The sequence below is a fragment of the Erpetoichthys calabaricus genome, chromosome 9, assembly GCF_900747795.2.
Source record: "Erpetoichthys calabaricus chromosome 9, fErpCal1.3, whole genome shotgun sequence".
NCBI lineage: Eukaryota > Metazoa > Chordata > Cladistia > Polypteriformes > Polypteridae > Erpetoichthys > Erpetoichthys calabaricus.
The window spans coordinates 96,130,188-96,153,395 of record NC_041402.2 but is presented as its reverse complement, the minus strand read 5'-3'; the positions used below and the strand labels follow the sequence as shown (position 1 = coordinate 96,153,395).

At 39.6% G+C, this 23,208-nt stretch overlaps 2 protein-coding genes across 4 annotated transcripts in view; both read left to right on the top strand.

Annotated features, from left to right (window-relative positions):
• Positions 1-23,208, top strand: part of clcn1b (chloride channel, voltage-sensitive 1b) — a 242,144-nt gene that overhangs the window by 53,918 nt on the left and 165,018 nt on the right. For 2 of the 3 annotated variants that reach the window (XM_051931704.1, XM_051931705.1), the window contains exons 3-4: positions 19,559-19,690; positions 20,856-20,984. In XM_051931704.1, the coding sequence (XP_051787664.1) occupies positions 19,559-19,690; positions 20,856-20,984 (261 nt within the window). Of the gene's footprint in view, positions 1-19,558; positions 19,691-20,855; positions 20,985-23,208 lie in introns of those variants that run through there. The other variant, XM_051931706.1, reaches the window with a different exon arrangement.
• LOC114657100 (60S acidic ribosomal protein P2-like) lies at positions 13,287-13,649 on the top strand. The gene has a single exon (XM_028808871.2). It carries the CDS (start codon positions 13,287-13,289, stop codon positions 13,647-13,649), a length of 363 nt encoding a protein of 120 aa, XP_028664704.1.

The window sequence follows — 23,208 nt, the reverse complement described above, 5'->3', positions numbered from 1 at the left end:
AAAGCCAATATTGAATTTCTTACACCTAACAAAAAAAAAAATTAGTACAGGAATGTGCAAAAATGAACCCCAGAAGGCTAAAATCAAGAATCAGGATTGCCACTCTATTCAGAATTAGTTCCTGTCTTGTGCCAGTTCCTTGATTCTCTTTTACTTGACTTGAATGACTCCAGAAGAAAATCCTCTAGATAAAAAATAAATGTTGAGCCAGCTGAATTATGCTGTTAACCTGCTCTTAAATCTTTTTTTCCCTAACTGAACGGCTAAAGTGTTCAACGCATGTGCCAAATACGTTTCCACACTGTATTTCAAACATACACTTCTACTTCTTCTTTCAGTTGTTCCCGTTAGGAGTTGCCACAGCGGATGATCTTCTTCCATCTTTCTGTCCTCTGCATCTTGCTCTGTCACACCCATCATCTGCATGTCCTCTCCCACCACATCCATAAACCTTCTCTTAGGTCTTCCTCTTTTCCTCTTTCCTGGTAGCTCTGTGTTTAATATCCTTCTCCCAATATACTCAGCATTTCTCCCCTGCACATGTCCAAACCAACGCAATCTCAATGCATAAGGTAAAGTCATCCCTGATGGAGGATCGCAGGAATCGTGGGAAAGAGGGGTCCTTTCATCGGATTGGCTGGCCCAGCACTGTTTCAGCTGTGGAATGGTCAAATGGGGGAGGCCGCTTGATGGATGAGGTCTCCAGGACTCTAAATATATCCAAATCTTATTATGTGATATCATCTACTGTCAAATTCTGCTCCGTACTTTTAAAATTTTTATTTTTATACTGTATCGAGGATTTGTTCTATTCTGTGTATTATATTGTATTGTATTGTATTGACCCCCTTCTTTTGACACCTACTGCACGCCCAACCTACCTGGAAAGGGGTCTCTCTTTGAACTGCCTTTCCCAAGGTTTCTTCCATTTTTCCCTACAAGGTTTTTTTGGGAGTTTTTCCATGTCTTCTTAGAGAGTCAAGGCTGGGGGGCTGTCAAGAGGCAGGGCCTGTTAAAGCCCATTGCGGCACTTCTAGTGTGATTTTGGGCTATACAAAAATAAATTGTATTGTATTGTATTATATAATCTCACCTCTCTGACTTTGTCTTCCAATCGTCCAACTTGAGCTGACCCTCTAATGTACTCATTCCTAATCCTATCCATCCTCGTCACACCCAGTACAAATGTTAACATCTTTAACTCTGCCACCTCCAGCTCTATCTCCTGCTTTCTGGTCAGTGCCACCGTCTCCAGCCCATATAACATAGCTGGTCTCACCACTGTCCTGTAGACCTTCCCTTTCACTCTTGCTGATACCCGTCTGTCACAAATCACTCCTGACACTCTTCTCCACCCATTCCACCCTGCCTGCATTCTCTTTTTCACCTCTCTTCCACAATCCCCATTACTCTGTGCTGTTGATCCCAAGTATTTAAACTCATCCACCTTCACCAACTCTATTCCCTGCATCCTCACCATTCCTCTGACCTCCCTCTCTTTTATACACATGTATTCTGTCTAGTTCCTACTGACCTTCATCCTTCTTCTCTCCAGAGCAAACCTCCAAATCTCCAGGGTCTCCTCGACCTGCTCCCTACGGTCGCTACTGATCAATGTCATCAGTAAACATCATAGTCCACGGGGACTCCTGTCTAATCTGTCAATCTGTCCATCACCATTGCAAATAAGAAAGGGCTCAGAGCTGATCCCTGATGCAATCCCATCTCCACGTTGAATGCATCCATCACTCCTACTGCAGTTCTTACCACGGTCACACTTCCCTCGTACATATCCTGTACAACTCTTACATACTTCTCTGTCACTCCTGACTTTCTCATACAATCCCACAGCTCCTCTCCAGGTACCCTGTCATATGCTTTCTCCAGGTCCACAAAGATGCAATGCAATATTGGCAGTAATGGGAATTTGAACTGGCAGCCTTCCAGATACCAGTGCAGATTCTTAGCCTCAGAGCCACCATTCTACCCCCTGTAAAATTTATGAGAAAATAAAACATTTACTGCTTGTTATTACTAAAATGACAAATGAAATGTAGAAAGATGATTGGTACATAAGAGATAAATAAGGACTTCAATCAACCGGAGGAAATAACATTTTAATAATGCAGTGTTTGGGCTGAAAATCATGAGGAACAGTGAGCAAACCCAGGGATAAGGTTGCTAGTCCGCATTTGATAGCACAGTTTGATAAAAAAAATGGCACCAGCGACATGAACAGGGCTGGGGTCTAAAAGGAAAGACCCTAATTAATGAGGTGACAGTAGCAGGAATTGGTGGCTGAACACCAAAATAGGAAAGAAAAACATTCATAAACAAGACATGCTATGCTGCTAGTCATTCGAACTGGAGATCCTGTAAGTATTGATGAAGGGAAAAAAGGTGGTCAAGGTCACACCAGAATTAGTGATCTTCATCTAGAGGTGTGGAGGAAGTATGCAGACATGTGACTCCTCTGCTTTCTCCTTTTATGACATGAACATTAACCCATGTCAGACCATCTGAAGGAACATACTCTTGGCAACAGTTTAATTAATCCATTTATTTATGAAACTTTTTACCAATTTCAGGGTTGCAAGCATCAAATGTGTCAATACAGAAACAAACTCTGGACAAGAAGTTAGTCTGTCACAGAACACCCTAACCCACACTTGGCATTTCAGACTCACCTACATGTCTTTGGGATATAGAAAGACTAGCTGAACACCTCAATGAAAAACCAATGTAGATGTGAAGAGGATGTGCCAACTCCATGTAGATGTTAAATGTGCTAGAATGTAAACCCAACCTTTTGGAGCTGTGAGGCTGGATCTCTAATGGCCTTACTTTGGAACACTAAGTATGGGAGCACTGACCATCATCCCACAGTTGATTCTAAGTGCTAAGAGCCTTAACAATATCGTCAGTTACTATACAACATCTAGCCTTCAATTTCCTGGAATCTACTCATTTAATTCAGACTTTTAGTGAAGTGGTGTTTAACTCTATCACAGTTATGTACATAAGAATACATTTCTACAGTTTTTAATTACGCAGGAATAGAGAGGTCCATGAACTTGGCTAAAACATTTTTGAAATCATGCTAACAGAACATATAACAGACTATCTGGCCATTCAGCAAAAACTAATCAGATGAATGTCTTGTAGTTTATTAACTCACCATTTGAGGAATAAATTATGTGTGGAAAATGTAAATAAGGAAGAAAGTAATAAATAATAAATTCTTGACAACGCCATATGTGGTGCCACCTATTTTCCCATTGATGTTCTTCAGAGGATAAAGCCCTAATGCATTGCCAGCAACCACTGCTGCAGTCTCCTCTCTTATGGATAATGGCTCTCTTTCACCTTGAGGACAGGGTTCATTTCTCTCTTTCTCCCAGGTCAGCAGACAGAGGGGAATCATTTGAAAGGTGTGCTGCTGGGTTGAAACAGGTCTAGACTCTTCTTCCAGGCTGATGACACACTCTCCATGGAGAAAACAAACAAGATTTTATTTTTATTTTTCGCTGCGCCTCCTCTTATTCCTAATCAATTGTGTAGTCTTAATAGAGGCACATTGATTACACTCCTGACAATGGCCCTAGGATTATATAGTTTGACTGATATTCCAGGATGTTTTTTAGCAGCAGATTCAGATTAATTTAATAACATCCATTCAAATTATTTTCTAGCTTCTGAAGAACAGCAGTATTTCTAAGTCTTTATCCATAAATGTTCACTAGATGCAGTTTTACTCTTTCCACCCTGTTGTACAAATAATCTTAATTATTATAAACAATTGATGGTAAAAGCAAGCTAGCCACATATAAAGAGATTCATAGTTTACTGCTACAAAAATGCAGTCCTAATCATTGGCTTAACTGCACAATTTCTAAATCATAAGGGATGTTACAAATGCTTGTTTGTACTATTCCCAATGACTTCAGTGCCCTCAAAACAGCCAATGAGTGACATAAATGTCATATTTGGACATGCCTATCAAATGTAAAGTGAACCTTCAAAAAACAAACTCTGAAAACAATCTTTTCTATCATTATTTGAATGAGGTATTAAATAACTAATTAGTTAATGTCTGAACTCCAAAAATGTTGCTGCATTTTAATACAAGGCTTATACGCCTTACATAGGTTGTGCAAGCCAGAGCAGTTTTAAATCAGCTTGGTGTTCTTCAGTATTAGTTATCAGGGGATTTCTTTCTCATTTTGTTTCAACACCATAAAATAATTGATTTGCTCAGGTTTCTAGTAAAGGGAAGAAAATGTGAATATAAAGAAAAAAAAACACATACTCAAAACAACTGATTTCATTTATAAGCTCTGAACACAGCTCTTCTTTAATCTGGATCAGCAAAGACCACAATTTATTTTTAATATTGCACTCCTTATAGAAGGCTGATGTCACCTGAGTACTGCATAGACCACTGCACTGCCATCAGCATATAAATTCAATGAAGCACAAATTGCATTAATGTGAATCACTTGGCACAAACCAGTGACTTGGTGACAGTGCAGAAATGGAAAATAAAAACTCCTCCGTTCTGTAAATCTATGTCCCAATGGTTATTTACTAGAAAAAGTAATATTATTGTATTTTGAGATTACACTAATTGGTAACTCTGACTTATCCCAGTATGATTAAATTTGTCTGTGTATGTGAGTGTACTCTGCATTAGTCTGGTGCCTCTTTCAGGGATGTACCAATTGCTACTGGGATTGGCTGTGGTTGAATGGATTTCTGTATTGTAGAAACTGCTTAAACATTTGATGAAACAGTGGTGGATCTCCAGTTAGGGGTATGACACATTAGGCAACTTTTCCAGTGACTTTCAGTTGTAGCCTTTATTAACATAATCTTAGCCAGTCAGAGGCATTTGGCACACTCCTGTCAATCATCTAATTGACATACACAATAACTGAAACCAACATGTCTGCAGCATTTTCTCTTTGATCAGAAGGGTGGGCTCTTCATATGATAGAGTTGAGAACCAATGAGCTTTCAGTTAGAAGTACAATGCAAAGAATGTAACGACGAGAAATACAAATGTTTTGAACCTCACAAATAGAAGAGAAGCTCATGTGTATGATGTCTCATGATTTATGTTCAAAAACAATGGAAAAATAAATAAATAAAAGACAGAGATTGCTGCTGAACTTGCTGCAGCTGTTAACCCTTCGTACATCGCCAGCTCCTTCAGGAAACATGCTATTGGCTGTCAGAAAAAGGGTGAACAACACTGTGCTGGGAGATCAGTGCTAGTTCGATAAATGTGACTTGGGCTGCTAGAATCTGACATACCCCATGACAAAGATTCCTATAATGTGATGCTATCTTTAGTGTTCTCTATAGTGCTGTCCACCTGAAGCTAAGTATATTTGGGCCTGGATAGTACCTAGATGGGAGACCATCTAGGAATAGCTTGGGTTACAGCTGGAAGAGGTGTTGGTGAGGCCAGCAGGGGACACTTGTCCTGCTGTCTGAATGTGGATACCAATGCCCCAGCGCACCAATAGAAACATGGTACTGTAAAAATGGAGGTCCTGACTCTCTGTGGTCATAAAAGGTCCTTGGGCATCCTTTGAAAAGAACAGGGCATATCCCGATGTCCTGGCTAACTTACTCTCCATGGCCTAGTCATTCTGGTGCCCTAATCATCCCCTGTCTCTGACTGGCTATCTCTCTCACCCCTTCACCACCTAACAGCTAATGTGTGATGATGTACTGGTGCAAAAATGACCACCATTGCATCATCCAGGTGGACGCTACACATTAGTGGTTGTTGAAGTGGCTCCCCACTCACTATAAAAAATAAAACATGTCTTTCCACAATGACATGTAACACAGGCAGCCTTTTAATTTTTTTGTACCACCACTAATTCACCTTTTGTGTACCACAGATTTATGCCATAAAGTAGGATAGCTTTCTGTTCTGTCTGTGCCACACACTAGCTCTGATATGCTACTGCTTCATGGTGGATTTTAAATGCAAAATATATGAGACAATTTATCAATGCGTGTTTTTCTCTAAAGAGCTACATATCCTGAACATGCCAATTTGTGTAGTCAAGTAAAACATGCAATCGGGCATTCACAACAGCTTCTTTGTAAAAAAAAACTAGAAAGAAACAAAATCTGTTTCTGCATTTTAAAAAGACATATAAAGGCACTTGTGTAAGTCCCTGTTTGACATTTTCTCTAATAAAGGCCAGCAGCAGCAGATTTGCTGTAAGCAGCCCAAGTGCTTTATCAGACTGTCAGCAATGCTCCTCATACATGAATAAAAATCATTATGTTGTGTTTGCAAAATGTCACCAGTAAATAGAGTGCTGTATAAAAGAAAAAAGGAAGATTACTTTGTTAAACAACAAGGATGTTATGTGCCCTTGAGACGTGGCATGCTGAACAAGAGGTAATTACAGACAATATCATTGGATGAATGAATGAATGAATGAATGAATGAATGAATGAATGAATGAATGAATCGATCAATCAATCAATCAATCAATCAGATATTTTATTTAATGTAATCGCTGGGCATATGCAAGTCAGAAAGGATGGAAAAAAAGATATTCTATCTAAAGCTCAAATTTTGAGCTTTAAAATTCAAAAATTTTAAATGCAGCAGCCACAACAGCTGAACTGGTTGTGTCTTTGTGTCTGTTTTTCTTTTGTTGCACCTCAGGATGTTGCACTGGTGGCAGTGGTTGGGAAAAGAACAGACAACCGAGAGTTTGAGAACTGGTTCAGCACTGATACTGGCAGACACCATGATCATTCTCATGATGACTTGCTTCTGGCAGGGCAAACCACATCACCTTGCTCCCCTGGAATATCCTGGTGGATGAAGTTCATTCTACCCTTGGTATTAGAGCTTAAAAGAAGGTGGTAGTGTTGTGGTATAGCAGGTCCGCAGTTTCAAAAAAAAGGGCCAGTTTTAAATCCATAAAGCCGTGTCACTCTCCATGGGCGCAATTGCACGACCGCGGGGAGTTAATGAGGTAGTTGGGGCGAATCGCACCTGCATGTGCGGGTGCGATCATTCTAAATTGCTTTATTGGCTTCCTGCGGCGTGATGATTAAGGTGCTGCACCCACGGAGACGTGGGTGTATATATACAGGTCGGCACAAGGAAAGGAGGCGATCAAAGAAAAGGAAAAAGACAGAAACAGGTTAAAACACGTTAAAGGCAGTCTTGGAGATTGATCTGGCCACCTTGAAGGAGGAAGTAGTATGAGCTGGGGCCCCGTGAAGGAGCGTTAGCTGTGGCGCTCTAGGGGCTAGTTCACCCCACTGAACATTCGGGTGGAGTGTGGCTAGCAAGGCAGGTGCCCTCCCTAGGATTCCGAGGTGCAACCACGAGAGCGCAAAGGAAGAAGGGAGGAGAACCGACCTCAGACGGTCTGGCCGTGATGCCTGGAGGCAGCCAAGATGGAGGTCGGCCAAAAGGAGTTCGTGGCTGCTGAGTTTCTGCCGGCTATGTGAACAATGGGTGAGCCAGGGAGAATGAGAAGGAGGTGAGCTGAGATCAGGAGGAGTTAGTCTGCATTTTAACCTCGGATTTTTAACGGATTTATTTATTGATTTTTTTTTAATCCCCACTTTCATTGGATTTTTATTGATTTATATATGTACTTTTTTTTAGAACACTGCACAATTGACACTTGTTCATTTTACTTTTGTTTTGACTGTTTTTTAATAAAAGCACTTGAGCACTTTTTCCACAATCCTCTGGCATCATCAGAGAATTGTCCTCATTTGTCAGCTCATCTTGGTCATAACCAACCAGTGTTGGTTCAGCAGATTCCCATGTGGGAAGAGGGAGTCTGTAGGGGACTCGTATTGTCACAAGTGAAGTGACCTCAGGGTTGGGACATGCTTCTCAGGTGGCCAAGACATATCTGAGAGGTCAGGAATACCTGGAAAAGCCAAATATAAAGCAGCCCATTATCAGCAGGTGGGGATGGAATAGACAAAAGAACTTAGAAAGCAGTTTGATCACAACTCCTAAAGCCCATCAGCAGCCGACAAGCCTCAGATATGGACCCTGACTTTGGTTTGCATCACAGACCTGGGTACAGAGTGGCATAAAGGTTTCCTCTGACCCTGGGTGAGTGAAGTGAGATGGAGCCGGGCAGTTTGTACAAATGTAAAAAGGGACAAAGCAGCTGGGTGCATGTGTCACCACTGAATACCTTGAGTGGCAATGGCGTAATCAGAGTCAAAGAAGACAAACTGCACCCATCTACAAACATCACCCTGAACTCCCACCTCTTTTAATTTGATGAGAGGTTGGGCATCAAATTAAAAGAGGTGGGAGTTCAGGGTGATGTTTGTAGATGGGTGCAGAATTGGCTCAGACACAGGAAGCAGAGGGTGATGGTGCGAGGAACCTCTTCAGAACTGGCTGATGTTAAGAGTGGTGTTCCACAGGGGTCAGTGCTAGGGCCGCTGCTATTTTTAATATATATAAATGATTTAGATAGGAATATAAGTAACAAGCTGGTTAAGTTTGCAGATGATACCAAGATAGGTGGATTAGCAGATAATTTGGAATCCGTTATATCATTACAGAAGGATTTGGATAGCATACAGGCTTGGGCAGATTTGTGGCAGATGAAATTTAATGTCAGTAAATGTAAAGTATTACACATTGGAAGTAAAAATATTAGGTTTGAATACACAATGGGCTGTCGTAAAATCGAGAGTACACCTTATGAGAAGGATTTAGGAGTCATAGTGGACTCTAAGCTATCGACTTCCCGACAGTGTTCAGAAGCCATTAAGAAGGCTAACAGAATGTTAGGATATATAGCACGATGTGTGGAGTACAAGTCCAAGGAGGTTATGCTCAACCTTTATAATGCACTGGTGAGGCCTCATCTTGAGTACTGTGTGCAGTTTTGGTCTCCAGGCTACAAAAAGGACATAGCAGCGCTAGAAAAGGTCCAGAGAAGAGGGACTAGGCTGATTCCAGAGCTACAGGGGTTGAATTATGAGGAAAGATTAAAAGAGCTGAGCCTTTACAGTTTAAGCAAAAGAAGATTAAGAGGTGACATGATTGAAGTGTTTAAAATTATGAAGGGAATTAGTGCAGTGGATCGAGACTGTTATTTTAAAATGAGTTCATCAAGAACACGGGGACACAGTTGGAAACTTGTTAAGGGTAAATTTCGCACAAACATTAGGAAGTTTTTCTTTACACAAAGAACGATAGAAACTTGGAATAAGCTACCAAGTAGTGTGGAAGACAGTAAGACGTTAGGGTCTTTCAAAACTCGACTTGATGTTTTCTTGGAAGAAATAAGTGGATAGTACTGGCGAGCTTCATTGGGCTGAATGGCCTGTTCTCGTCTAGAGTGTTCTAATGTTCTGATGTTCTAATGTTCAAACAGTCCTTTTCAAGGCCAATCACCAACAATGGGAGTAAGAGGCTACTTCCATCCTTCCATCTCTTGCTACCTCCTCATTTCATTTCCTCCTCCTAATTCATTACAATATGTTAGGGGTGCTGGTTCAAGGATGATTGTAGCTGTCTGACAGAAAGTGTGGTTACTGCTCCTTCTCTTCTAATTTCTATGAGTAAAGGAATTAAAATACATAATGAAGCCCAAATATTTTATGTTTGTGGTTACTAAAAAATTAAAATACAAAAATAGATTTGTCTTTAAAGAAGACTAAAATGTGAAAAATAAATTTCAGTGGTATTGCACCTTGCATATACAGTATTTTGTTAAATTCATACCACATATTGCACTTATGTTGTAAATATGGATACAATCTTCTTGTGGACACATCTGATTTTTTTTTTATCTTAATGTTACTGTTGATGTTTCACTCTATTTACTTTTCTGTGGTGTGGTGATCAGAATTAAACATAGTACTATAAGAGGGATGTTGTTAAAGTACAACAAATTAATTTACCTTACAATATTACTCAGTGACTGTGGCGTAGCAATGGATTGTGCAGATTGTGCAAAGCACAAGGGCCAATGAGCTTGGAGGGTCCACTCTGGGCCATATAGATTTAAAAAAAACGAATAACTTAAATCACTTGCACAGTTCATTGCATTATTAATTCACTGTTTCAGTGACATGTTTGCACCATCACCAGGCAAGTCCAATCCAATCCATGATGGTATTACATATTCAGCAGGCCTACAGTTTACACGAATTTAAACTTCGGTAGTTCGAAGGCTCAGAGCGTAATTGGAGGTACAACAGAGAAGTGTACTTTGCCAGATTTGGCGACCTTTGGTATGCCATAGCAGACGTGAATGGAAGAATTTTTAAAGGACGTCACATGAATAGTGTAAATATACATTATTATTGTAAATAATTGTTACTTTCTTACTTTGATTTGATGTCAACAGTTTTCGAAATTCTAACTCGTAAATGGTAAATCATTGCAATTCTGTTGTTAAGTTATGGTCCTCATTAATCAGCAAACGTCGAATATTTGAACAATTTGGTAATTTTTATACTCTCACCATACGACGCTATGTTGGTCAGTAGCAGTGGATCTAAATTGGACTAAATTGAACTAAATTGAGTCTGGAAGAAGTGATATCATGGCTTCAGATCAGGTGAGATCTGCTGAAACCTTTCAAAATGGAGAAACTAACAAAAAAAACCAAGCAATATATGTGACAAAGCAATTTCCTACCAACAAAGCAAATTTCTTGGAACCATTGACACCTCACTTTATGATCTCCATTTTCTCAGAACTTGTGTAAAACAGGTCAATTGTGTAGTAGTACCCTGTCAGCCGGTGCTGTTGTTTTAAGTTCTTACAAACTGAAATTGCTTCATTTTACAGCACAGAACAATTTCTACTTTCTAGCTCATGTTGCATTTTAATCATCTTCGTTCACAAAGTTGTCTTGGAAAAGCAAGCGGGCCCACTTCTTACATATATTTATGTACAACTACTACTACCCACACCTCCCGCATTCCATTTCCACAATTTATTTTTGCTAACTTACAGCTGCTATAATAAAGTGATTAAAAAAGTTATTACAAATTCCATTTAGAGAGCCAGTTTGTTTGTCTCCGGGGTATGATCTGATAGTGTCGCGGACACCACTACCCAGCCGGCCCCTAGGATCTAGTTGCGAATAAATTACTAACAGTTATGCTAGAGAGGAAGGGCCCACCTCAGGGCCCTGTACAGGGGCCTTCGACAAGCTCGCTACACCCCTGCTCAGTGAGCAGAAGGTCTGCTTCTTTGAAAATTTAAATACAAGTGTACTGTCAGGCCCAGGGTGGCAGATACTGACCTGTAGTGCAATGCTTAATCCTCCCTGGGTTTCTCATAATCTATCTATCTATCTATCTATCTATCTATCTATCTATCTATCTATCTATCTATCTATCTATCTATCTATCTATCTATCTATCTATCTATCTATTTGCATCTTGGTTTACTAACAATTTAAGCATAATCATAATGAATACCAATAAAATACTTTTTTGCATTAACCAACAATATTTAATCTTTAAGATTTCAGTGTGACTGTTTGTATACAGCCAGTTTTGGGCCAGCTCTGTACGCATCTACCCCTTTCAGGAAACTTAAATAAACTTAAAATATGCCTTGATCATTTTTCAAGACTTGGAAGCAAAACTGTGAGAGAATCTTGTGGTGTTATATTAACATCTGACTACATTATTCAAGGGTAATAAATATGTTTTTAATAAGAAAGTAAGTTAACAGCTCCACATGCAAAGACATTAAAGTACATTGTTTAACAGTCGACACTTTAGAATGTGTCAGTTTTTGTAATGAGGTCTCTTTCTTTGTGATGCCATTGGAGATTGAATTGAACAGTGTTCCTTTTACTTTTGCTCCTGTCTTTCATTTTGCACTTGGGACAAGTTCACAGATTAGGAGTGATTCCATGACATAACAGTGCAATAATTCACAGTGCCATCTGTTCACTTCTTTGGACTGTTTCCACATTGCATTGCTTAAGATCTTCAGAGCTAAAAGTAACAGTAAAAAATTAGGAAGTTTGAAGTAATTTTGATTGAATCAATTCAAATTATGAAAATGTGTTTAATTTATTAATTAAGTTTTACATCAGGAGATGACAAGAAACACAATATACAATACAATTAATCAAAGTAAATGTTCTTGGTGAATAAATTTCACATAGCTGAGCAGATTGGACATTTCTTTCATGTAGAACTTACATACTACAATTTTAACTACAGCATTTGAGGCCTTTTTACTTTATGTTCATTCTGTCTGATAACCTTCACTTGAATTAGTTGTAAGATCTGGCATACTGAAATTTCGAATGATTTATACTTCATGAGTTTCCTTTTCATTTGTATTGTGAATAATGTACGTTTAAATGTAGCTTTTCTTTGATCATGGCTTATTTTATACTGTAATGCCACAATAACAGTGGTTAAATGAAATGGGATTTGCTGAAATTGCTATAAATCAAGTTCTAGTATACTATCCCACATACAGAGCACAGTGAAGTTTTTACTGGGATGTCTAATCATCACACAGACACAACACATCCCACTGTTCATTACCATGATTAACATGTATAACTAGTCCAATGGGCTTTGCTTTGAAACCTATGGACTCTTTCCTTCCCAGGTGATTTATTTAAAAACTACCTTGAAAATCAAAGGATACTCTTGCATGCCATTAGACATGCATTACTTTACTCTCTGATACCTGCTGCTACAGTTATAAGATGTGGTGACTTCAGCTATGTGACTTTGGAAGAAACTGACAAATTTCTATCGGTTTGTGTCTTTTTCCACCCAAGGATATAAAAAGCCTGACCTGTTGTATTCAAGTGTTAAAGATACCTATAAGTGAAAATTACTGGCACCTTTGGTCAGATCAGACAACAACCTGATTTGTCATTTTAGTTTTAGTTTTTAGGCAGCAACCTGCTACCACCAGGTTAGTGAGGAAGTGGAGCCTGGTGGCTGAAATGGCTCTGAATGACTGTTTCCAAATGACAGACTAGGCAAAAACGTGCAGGTCACATGGGGATGATGTGGAGGGACTCAGTCATGGCATCACAGATTATATTAACTTTTGTGTCAACATTCTCAAAGACAGTGCATTGCTTTCCAAACAACAAGCCCTGGATTACTAAGGAGTTTAAAAGTCCCCTGAATCAGAAAAAGAGAACATTAAAATCCAGTGATAACAAGGCTCTAAAGGGCTCACAGTGAGTGTTAAAGAAAAAGCTTTTCTGCCTGATAGTGGAGCAGATCTGATGTTTTGTGTCTTAAACATGCATTATGTGACATTTACAGACTTAAACATACATTACGTGGCTGCTTACCTCCTTGCCACGCTTGGTGGCAAAACCAGCCCCAGCACCAAGGATATCAAGAGCATCCTTGCAAATGTAGCAATTGATGCTGATGAGGAACGCCTTAACAAGGTCATCACTGAACTCAATGGGAAAAACATTAATGACATCATCAATTCAGGACTCTCCAAGTTATCCTGTTTTCCATCTAGTGGAGCCATTGAAGTAGGAGCTGCTCCTCCTGCTGGAAGTGCTTCTGCTCCAAGTGTTACTGCAGAAGAGAAGAAGGAAGAAAAGAAGGAAGAGTCTGATGAGGATACGGACTTCGGACTGTTCAATTAAGTTTGTTGTTTGAAAAGCAGAGGAAACATGAACATTTAATACACACAAAAAAGTTAAGTGAAGGAAAGGAAGCTTATGAATCTGAAACAGAGATCAAACTCACTCAGAATAACATGAAAGATGTCTGGAATGGGCTAGGTATAATTACTGGACTCAAGCAATCCAGGGCTTAGGTGCTAGAAGAAGATGTAGACAAAGCTAATGCCCTTAACCAAATTTTTCACAAACCTCCCCTAGTAGATCAACAACTTCAACCATGCCAACTGAAATGGCCAGTGAAGAGTCCACCTCTGACCATCAATATGGTGTGTCTATTTTGTAACTCTATGGAAGAATTGATGTTGCAGAGAAATTCCTTAACCTGAATAGTGTTCTAGGATATTTTTTTAACATTCATTGAAAATTAACACATTTATTTTGTGTATTAGCTTAACTCTTTGAGGGCTGAATATTTTTGCAGGAAAGTGGAGCAGAGCAGCTGCTGGCCGTCGGATCTGGCGAGAGAGCGAAGTGAACGCGCAGAATAAAATACTCTGTAGACCATGTTTTGGGTATTATTTCTGAATTGGACTCTGGCTTATTGCACTCTGATTTTGATGCAAGTGATCTGATAAATCAAAAATGAAAGTGATATACCAGCATCAGGTGATCAGCCCCCAGCTCAGCATGTCTCAATCTTTAAGTATTTGCGACCCGAGTTTTCATAACAGTTTCAATCGCACCCCCCTAACGTTTTTTTGAAAGAAGCCCACTAACACCAATTTGTTCTTTTTTTAATTAATGATATATCATAGATGCATATTTTATTAAACCTACTTAACTTTTATCGACATTTATCTAACACTGTATTTATTTTTCTAGTATCAGAATGTAGTTTAAGTTAATTTGTTTTGGTTTCAATAGATGTATTTTTCATATTTTTGATTCTTGTTTTCTTTTTATCACATCTTCGCGCCCCCCTTTTTGTTACTTCGCGCCCCCCCTAGGGGGGCCCGCCCCACAGTTTGAGAACCACTGCCCCAGCTGATCGTAGTGCTGAATGCATTCCTGTAGCGTCTGGCAGCTGTGTGAAGACACTACTATATGTTGTTATAAGTCAATACCTGCCTCGAAAGAGTTAAGTTACATGCTTCTGGATTTTTGCTCAGGACACTTTAGTTTTTGCTGCTAGGTTATCTGAGTGTTGCTAATTTTCCTTACAATTTGAAGATAATACAGTACTATTCTTCAGTACATTAATATATTAAAAAGAATAGTAATGTCACTTAAGCAATGTGATTTTTTGTTACCTCGAGAAGATGATGAGTCTTGTTTGTTGTGGGCAGCAGGCTTTTATTTTAATTGGAAGATAAGGAGGGGGAGTGATGAGAGAACTGTCAGGATTTTTAATATTTCTTCTTTATAAAGAAGCTGCAAACATTTTTTGTACAGCTTCACTGTGTATCCAACACACTTCCATTGATGGAAGCGTTTAGAAAATGTTACAATGTTTTTCGGCACACTGAGAAATGTAGATAGGTGGTAAAATAAGCATACAGTATAATGAATATTAGTACTTTGGTGATATGTAAAACTCGACTGGGTGATATTTTGTAAAAATTAGGTGACTAGGTATTAATGAGCTGTATTGGGCTGTATGGCTTTTTCTCATCAAAAATATTCTAATGTTTATATGAAATTATACATATGGGTATTTATTGTGATGTGAATAAGGCTTCCTTTTACTGTTTGAAAAATTCCTAAACAACACTTATTGAATCTTTATGACAAGCTTTAGGCAATGCATTAGCAAAGGAATTAGCTACTTAAAGGTAGGAAATTTCAGGAGACTAGACACAGGTATACATGATGATATAGCAGTACATCATCGATGTCTTCCATAGTCACCATATTCAGGTAAAAGCTGATTGTTTCAGAAACCGGCACTTTAAAATCTGAAATCCACACTTTCTCGCCATGGCTTTAGGAAGTTCACATGGTAAATCCATTTCTGTGGGTTCCTGCTGGCCTGGATCACAAGGTAGTCCACCAGTTTCCTCATTTCCTTCACCTCATTTGGGCCCTGTAAATGGGTGAGGAGTTTGGAGTGGGACATAGGCATCAACACCATGATTCAATCACCCCCAACTCCCAGACACTTGTGCTGTGGTTGTACAGACTGCTAAGTGAACACTAAGCTTTTTCTAAATGTTTCCTAACTAAATGCCTGGCTTTAGTGAATCTTTCCCCTAGGCTAGTGATATACTCCAGATGGTTTGTCAGAAGCACCTGCTCCTCCTCCAAATCTTCCATTATGAGGAACAACAGCCTGCAGGGCTGCCTGTATAGCAACTCAAATAGGAAAAACCCCATGGAGGTCAGTAGAGCTTCATACTACACAAATAGGACTAAAATGAGGAGTTGATCCCAATCTTTCTTGTCTTCATGCACTGCCTCCTGCAGGATCTATTTAAGGGTTTGTTTAAACCGCCTCATAAGCCCGTCCATCTGGGTGTAGTATGCATTATGTGGCATGGTTTCCTGTATCTCAAGCTGCTCCAGTTAGAAGGCAGAAACAAGCATTTCTGACATTGACTCATCCCAGAAGTCATCATTGGAACATTTGGTCACTGATCCCTTACCTACACTTTTGCATGACATGGGACACCCCCTCCCGAGGTCAAAGATGATTTATCCAGTGCTAGGCTCCATTGTACTCTCTGTTCATCACATGTGATGAAGACCATGGAGAGGCTGCTGCTTCACCACCTGAGGACACAGGTTCAACACGCCCTCAACCCTCTGCAGTTTGCATATCAGGAGAAGGTGGGAGCGGAGGATGCCATCATCTATATGCTACATCGATCCCTCTCTCACTTGGGCAGTGGCAGTGGTGCTGTAAGAATTATGTTTCTAGACTTCTCTAGCGCCTTCAACACAATCCAACCTCTGCTCCTTAGGGACAAGCTGACAGAGATGGGAGTAGATTCATACCTGGTGGCATTGATCGTGGACTATCTTAAAGACAGTCCTCAGTATGTGCGTCTTGGGAACTGCACGTCTGATATTGTGGTCAGCAACACAGGAGCACCACAAGGGACTGTACTTTCTCCGATCCTGTTCAGCCTATATACATCGGACTTCCAACACAACTCGGAGTACTGCCACATGCAAAAGTTTGCTGATGACACTGCTATCGTGGGCTGCATCAGGAGTGGGCAGGAGGAGGAGTATAGGGACCTAATCAATGACTTTGTTAAATGGTGCGACTCAAACCACCTACACCTGAACACCAGCAAAACCAAGGAGCTGGTGGTGGATTTTAGGAGGCCCAGACCCCTCATGGACCCTATGATCATCAGAGGTGATTTTGTGCAGATGGTGCAGACCTATAAATACCTGGGAGTGCAGCTGGATGATAAACTGGACTGGACTGCCAATACTGATGCTCTGTGTAAGAAAGGACAGAGCCGGTTATGCTTCCTTAGAAGGCTGGCGTCCTTCAACATCTGCAATAAGATGCTGCAGATGTTCTATCAGACGGTTGTGGCGTGCGCCCTCTTCTACGCGGTGGTGTGCTGGGGAGGCAGCATTAAGAAGAAAGACACCTCACGCCTGGACAAACTGGTGAGGAAGGCAGGCTCTATTGTTGGCATGGAGCGGGACAGTTTAACATCTATGGCAGAGCGACGGGCGCTCAGCTGGCTCCTATCAATTATTGAAAATCCACTGCATCCATTAAACAGTGTCATCTCCAGACAGAGGAGCAGCTTCAGCGACAGACTGCTGTCACTGTCCTGCTCCACTGACAGACTGAGGAGATCGTCTCTCCCCCAAACTATGCGACTTTTCAATTCCACCTGGGGGGGTAAACGTTAACATTATATAAAGTTATTGTCTGTTTTTACCTGCATTATTATCAATCTTTAATTTAATATTGTTTTTTGTATCAGTAAGGTGCTGCTGGAGTATGTGAGTTTCCCCTTGGGATTAATAAAGTATCTATCTATCTATCTATCTATCTATCTATCTATCTATCTATCTATCTATCTATCTATCTATCTATCTATCTATCTATCTATCTATCTATCTATCTATCTATCTATCTATCTATCTAATTGCTTTTAATTTGTGGTTAGTCCTTACCCAAGGTAACGGCATATGGTGGCCTAGGTAGGATTGTGACTCAGAGGTTATGGATAAGCCTCTGAGAGCTCACTTGCCTTTGGATGCCACTGTATCTTTCCTTGTATTCAGATAACACTGGCTTTTTTTCTTATTGTACTGTTGCAACTGGAAATATCAGAGAGAAACAACAGAAATGTTACTCCCTGAGGGGCACAGGGCGACTGCTGTGTGCTGCCCAAAAAAGGAAACACAAGAAGGTTAGGTGTAGCCTCATTACAGCACATTTTAGTTAGGTAGGTTAGGTACTGTCCACAATCCATGGGGTCACCCCGGAGTGGGCAGTTTGATATAAAATCCCAAAGCTTCCTGAGCCTCCAATCGCAGCCACTGTGGGACAGACATCTGGGGATCTGTCTGTGCTGGGCCAGGATTTCTCCCTTCAGAGCCAGGTAGTTGTTGGCAGTGTGCTTGCTTAGATCAAAGTAAGCGTGCTACATTTTCCCCATCAGCAAGGGTGCCAAGATTTGGGGCCAGTTTTTAGGTGGTCACATGTGCTTTCTAGCAGTCCATTCAAAAATCAAAAAATAGGCTTCAATGTCATTGCAGAGCTGGAGGGGTATTAGCAATTGGGATGGGCCCTTGACATGCTCCCCTCGCTCATCTCCGCTCTCAGTACCACTACCTGAAGTTTTACCTGAGCTACCTCATCTGCCAGGTGTCATACTGTCATCCAAATTTCAGCCTGGTCTTCATTTGTTCCCTGAGCAAATCCTGCTGACTATGCCATTGTCAAGAAATATAATGGACATGGGTGCAAATGTTTGAGGTGTCAAGCCGGCAACAACCCCATTTAATGGCAGAAAAATAAAGCAAAACAATCCAACAGGATACAAAATAAGGAACAGGCTTCATAAAGTTCTGTCACTTCCATTGCGTCAAGTCAAAAGACAACCTTCTTGGTTAGTTCTTCTGATTATATTAGCCTGGGCCATAAAGGGGTTGGACTTATAATGCCAGGCAGAGCAGTGCTAGGCATTGTCTTCTGGTGACGGTTCAGTGCTATGGAAGGAACAAGAGACACTATTAGCGATAGCAACCTTCCTGCCTGGAGATGGAATTACTCGGTTTACCTGAGCATTTTGAATGATCGTCAAGTGTGCATGAATCACAAAAGTAGTATGTTAGACTGCTTTATAATATATTGGATCAAGGTGGAATGTTTTATGCATGAAATGTTCTTGTCTATACGCTTTATCCTTAATTTTGCTAAATAAATAATACTATTGTGAATAATAAGAGACTGACATAAGCTGGAACTATTGGAATGAATACACGTCTGGATCAGAGAGTACACTGGCATTAGGATCACCAAAACAAAAGGGAGTGCCACCTGGGAAGTGAAGTCTTGTCTGTAGAACATTTCAGTTTCACCAATAAGGCTGCAGTGCTTTTATTGCAATAAAATGCTTCCCAATTTAAACCTTGAGTTCATTTACAGTCAATTCTGATCAGTTCATTTAAAGACAGAAGTTAGTTTTAGATTAAGAAATTAATTGGATGGAAATTTAACAGCCACACTACCAAGAGATACATTTGTTGGTGCAAGCAATTCTGAGTACATTTCAAAAAATGCTTACTGCTGTTCCGCTCGAGACCTCTCATGGATTGTATCGGCATTTGAAAAGATGTCCAGCTAGAATCAAAAAGTATAATCACAGCTCATAGTAGTAAAGTTGTGACATCAGAGCAGTCTTGGGTCAGACAGATGACAACCTTTTAATATTTCTCTGCACTTCTTTCAGACTGTGCTGTTCGTCTACAGCGGTACATTGTGACCAAGTTAGGAGAAGACTGGATCTTCTTGGTCCTACTTGGTCTCACAATGGCACTAGTTAGCTGGAGCATGGATTATGCCAGTGCAAAGAGTTTGCAAGGTAAGAATCTCGTTTTCTCACATTGTTGGTTTGCATATTGCGGATCATTAAAGTAGCTTTATATTAAACATGCAGACACACAAGTGTTCTTAACAAATGTATATACAATGAGATGATTTTAAATCACTGGAATATTGCCATCAGCAAGCACATATTGAAGGGACATGAAAAATATAACATGACACTGAATATGACATCCCATTTTCAAACTCTAAGCAATTTTCATAATCAATGAGAAATTAACTACAGTAAGTTCAGGTCTAATATGCCACTGTGGCATAGTGAAAGTAGATGTTTGTTTGCCACCTGCTGGAAGCATAACAATTTCCAGACTTTGATTATGTCTCATGACTGAGGTGGAACTTTCATCTAATGTATTGTTACTTTATACTTTGAGAGATTTGTACTTTTTCTCACAGCTCATTTGGTTCACCTTCTTTACCAACATAATTCAAATGTCAGCTCTCATTCATTTATGTATCCATTTTCTGAATTCACTTTTAACATTTTGTGGTTGTGGGGAGCCAAAACATATCCAGGTAACACTAGGGAACAAGACAGGACCCAAGCCTACGTGACAGATCATGGCACATCCACACTCACTAATAACAAGGCAATTTAAAGTCACCAGTCCAACTAACCTGCCTGTGCTCTGTAGATGTCCACAAAAACAAAGGATGATTCTACAAAGTTCAACCACTATGCCACAGATGGATAGGATGGATGCAGTTCAGAGAAATGACATCTAAAAAATTTGATTGTTGGTTCACAGACTAAAGGATGTAACATGCATGAATTATAAGTAGCCTTGTGATATTTTAATTTACAGTTTTACTCATGAGACAGACATATTTTCAGTAATACAAGACCTACTTTGGTTGCCTTGGGGATTTACAGAACAATATGTATACTTTGAGTTGAAACTAAGAATCAGCAATTAAGAAGAAAACCGCAATTATTAAACAACATTAGAGCATCTATTTATAGCGCAGTCATTTTAATCAAAATATTACAGTAACAATTCTTTTCTATGCCCAAACATTGAGTTCTATCCCAAAGATGATTGTAGCTTAGTTGACTCTTAACAGTTATTGACAATGAACAGCAGTAACGTTGAATTCTGTGTATTTTGCTTCTTTCTCCAATAATTTTCTTGCCTTCACAGCATACAAATGGATGTTCAGGGAACTTAAGGACAATGTCTTGCTACAGTATCTGGCTTGGGTAACCTACCCTGTGGTCCTCATCATCTTTTCCTCTGTTTTCTGTCACCTCGTTTCTCCACAAGCAGTTGGTAAGTAGCTTAAGAAAGTCTTTATAATGGATCATATACACTACCACCATCAGGGAAAAAACTGCTGACAGAAAAAATCAGTTGATTGATTATGTGGTTCTCAGACCAGTGCTGTTCTCAGATATTTGCAAAAGTAAAGCAGTTTGCAGGTCACTGTTTAGGGAATACAGGTAATACTGCTTTAGTCATTTATATTTTGTTCATATGTGGGCAATTATCACTTAAGAGTGAAGACAGAATATATGTGCATATCCGATGGCAGACTACAAGACACATTGCACTAAAAATATCTTTATATGGGTAAAAAAGTGCACACACTGACAAAGATCCTGTAAGTATCAAATATAATGGCTCTGACATAAAAAATTATTTGACACGATTTGAAGAGATTTTCCTCCACCACCTAGGCATGTCTCTCCTGCCATATGTCAATTGCCAGCCCTATTTTAGTTGGTGAGTTATGACACAAAATGTTTTTATATCTCTGAAAATCAATTGATTTATTTATGAATCTAAGCTGTTGAACTGAAGTTTAATTGAGCTGCAATCTAGGCTTAACTGGCAGAGGCTGAAACATTGAAAGGGAAGTTCTGAATTCTAGACAGTGAAGGTCTAAAATACCTACTATGCAAGAGGGAAGATATTCCAGTTCCTTTAATAAGTCACTCTTAAATGTTATTCTGAATCTGAAATATTGATTACTTGAAATACTGTCCTATTTACAAGGTATTTCTCTCCAGAAATGTTGTGTAGTCATATGATGAAGTAAATACACCCCATGGAAATTGTTGACGTTTTCAATATTATTAAATAGGCTATAAATGAGAATGCATAATACTGATAAAGATTTGGGGTACCAGCTGGTAATCATCATATATTGTGGTAATAAAAAGAAAAGAATTGCAACAATTACTTAAGAATTCACAAGATGCCCATAAGTCAGACTGCCAAATGGAGGTAGTGCTGGCCTTTATATGGTTTCCAAACCTGAACAGGTGGGGTTAAGTGTGGTAGTAGAAGTGACCTCATAGATCCTCAACTTTTGGAGCTTCTGGTGTGCAGATGAAACAGGAGAAGATGTCTTGACTCAGGGTGGAATTGCAACATCAGCCGTAAGAATGCTCCATGCTCATGTGTGTATGAAAAGCCAAACAGTAGATCTTCATGCAAACAGTGCCAACAGATACATGTGAATAAAAACACAAGGAAAACACGCCTTTTAAATCATTTATTCTGCAAAAATATTAATAGATGTAAAAGTCAACATGGGAAAAAGTAACTATGCCCTTGACTTCAGAAGCCAATATTGCCAACTTTAACAGAAATTATTTCTTGTACGCATTTTGCTTAACTGCACACCATTCTCTGACATCGACTCTGTGAAATCTTTGACTGATCCTTAATTTAAAATTCCTTTAGTAGCAAGAGGTTTGTGGGTTTTCTTGCATGTACTGCCCGTTTCAAACCCCGCAAAAACACGCCAATGACATTCAAATCAGGGCTTTGAATAGGCCAGTCCATAACCCTCCATTTCTTCTTTCTGAGCCATTTCTTAATGGATTTGTTAGGATGGTTCAGATTATTATCCTGTTGAAAGGTTCTTTTCCGGTTCAACTTTAAAGATCCAGACAGCTGGTCTCACATTTTCCTCAAGTGCACTTTGATATAATACATTATCTAGAGTCGACTCAATGAGTGCAAGCTAGCCAGGTCCCGAGGAAGCAAAGCAGCTCCAAACCATAGAATTTTCACCACCATGCTTCACAGCTGATATGAGGTTCTTATCCTGAAATGCTGCCTTCAGTTAATGTCAAACATGTCTACTGTTACTGTGATTCATCCGTCCAGAGAACATTGTTCCACCAGGCCTGGTTTTTGCCTCTGTCTGCAATGGCAAAGTGTAGTATTGCTTTAATGTTCTTTTTGGCAAGCAAAGGCTTTTTGTCCTGGAGCACCACTCATGCAGATCAAATTTGTGCAATCTCTTTCTGATTGTAGATCCATGCATTTGAACAGTTCCCTACAGATCCCAAAATGAAATTTTGTGGTTCTTGGAGACTTCTTTTAGTAAACAGTCAGCTCTGGGGCTGAATTTGCTGGACTAGCCAGTCCTGGAAATCTAAAATCTACAGTACTTGTAAATGATTGTCCTTGCAGTGGAATGATTGATTTCAAATAATTTGGCCATCTTTTAAAACTTTTGCCTGACAAATAGACATCCACA

What these genes read in the sequence shown, in the direction of transcription:
- LOC114657100 (XM_028808871.2), top strand. Translation starts at nt 13,287, where the DNA reads ATGCATTATGTGACATTTACAGACTTAAACATACATTACGTGGCTGCT.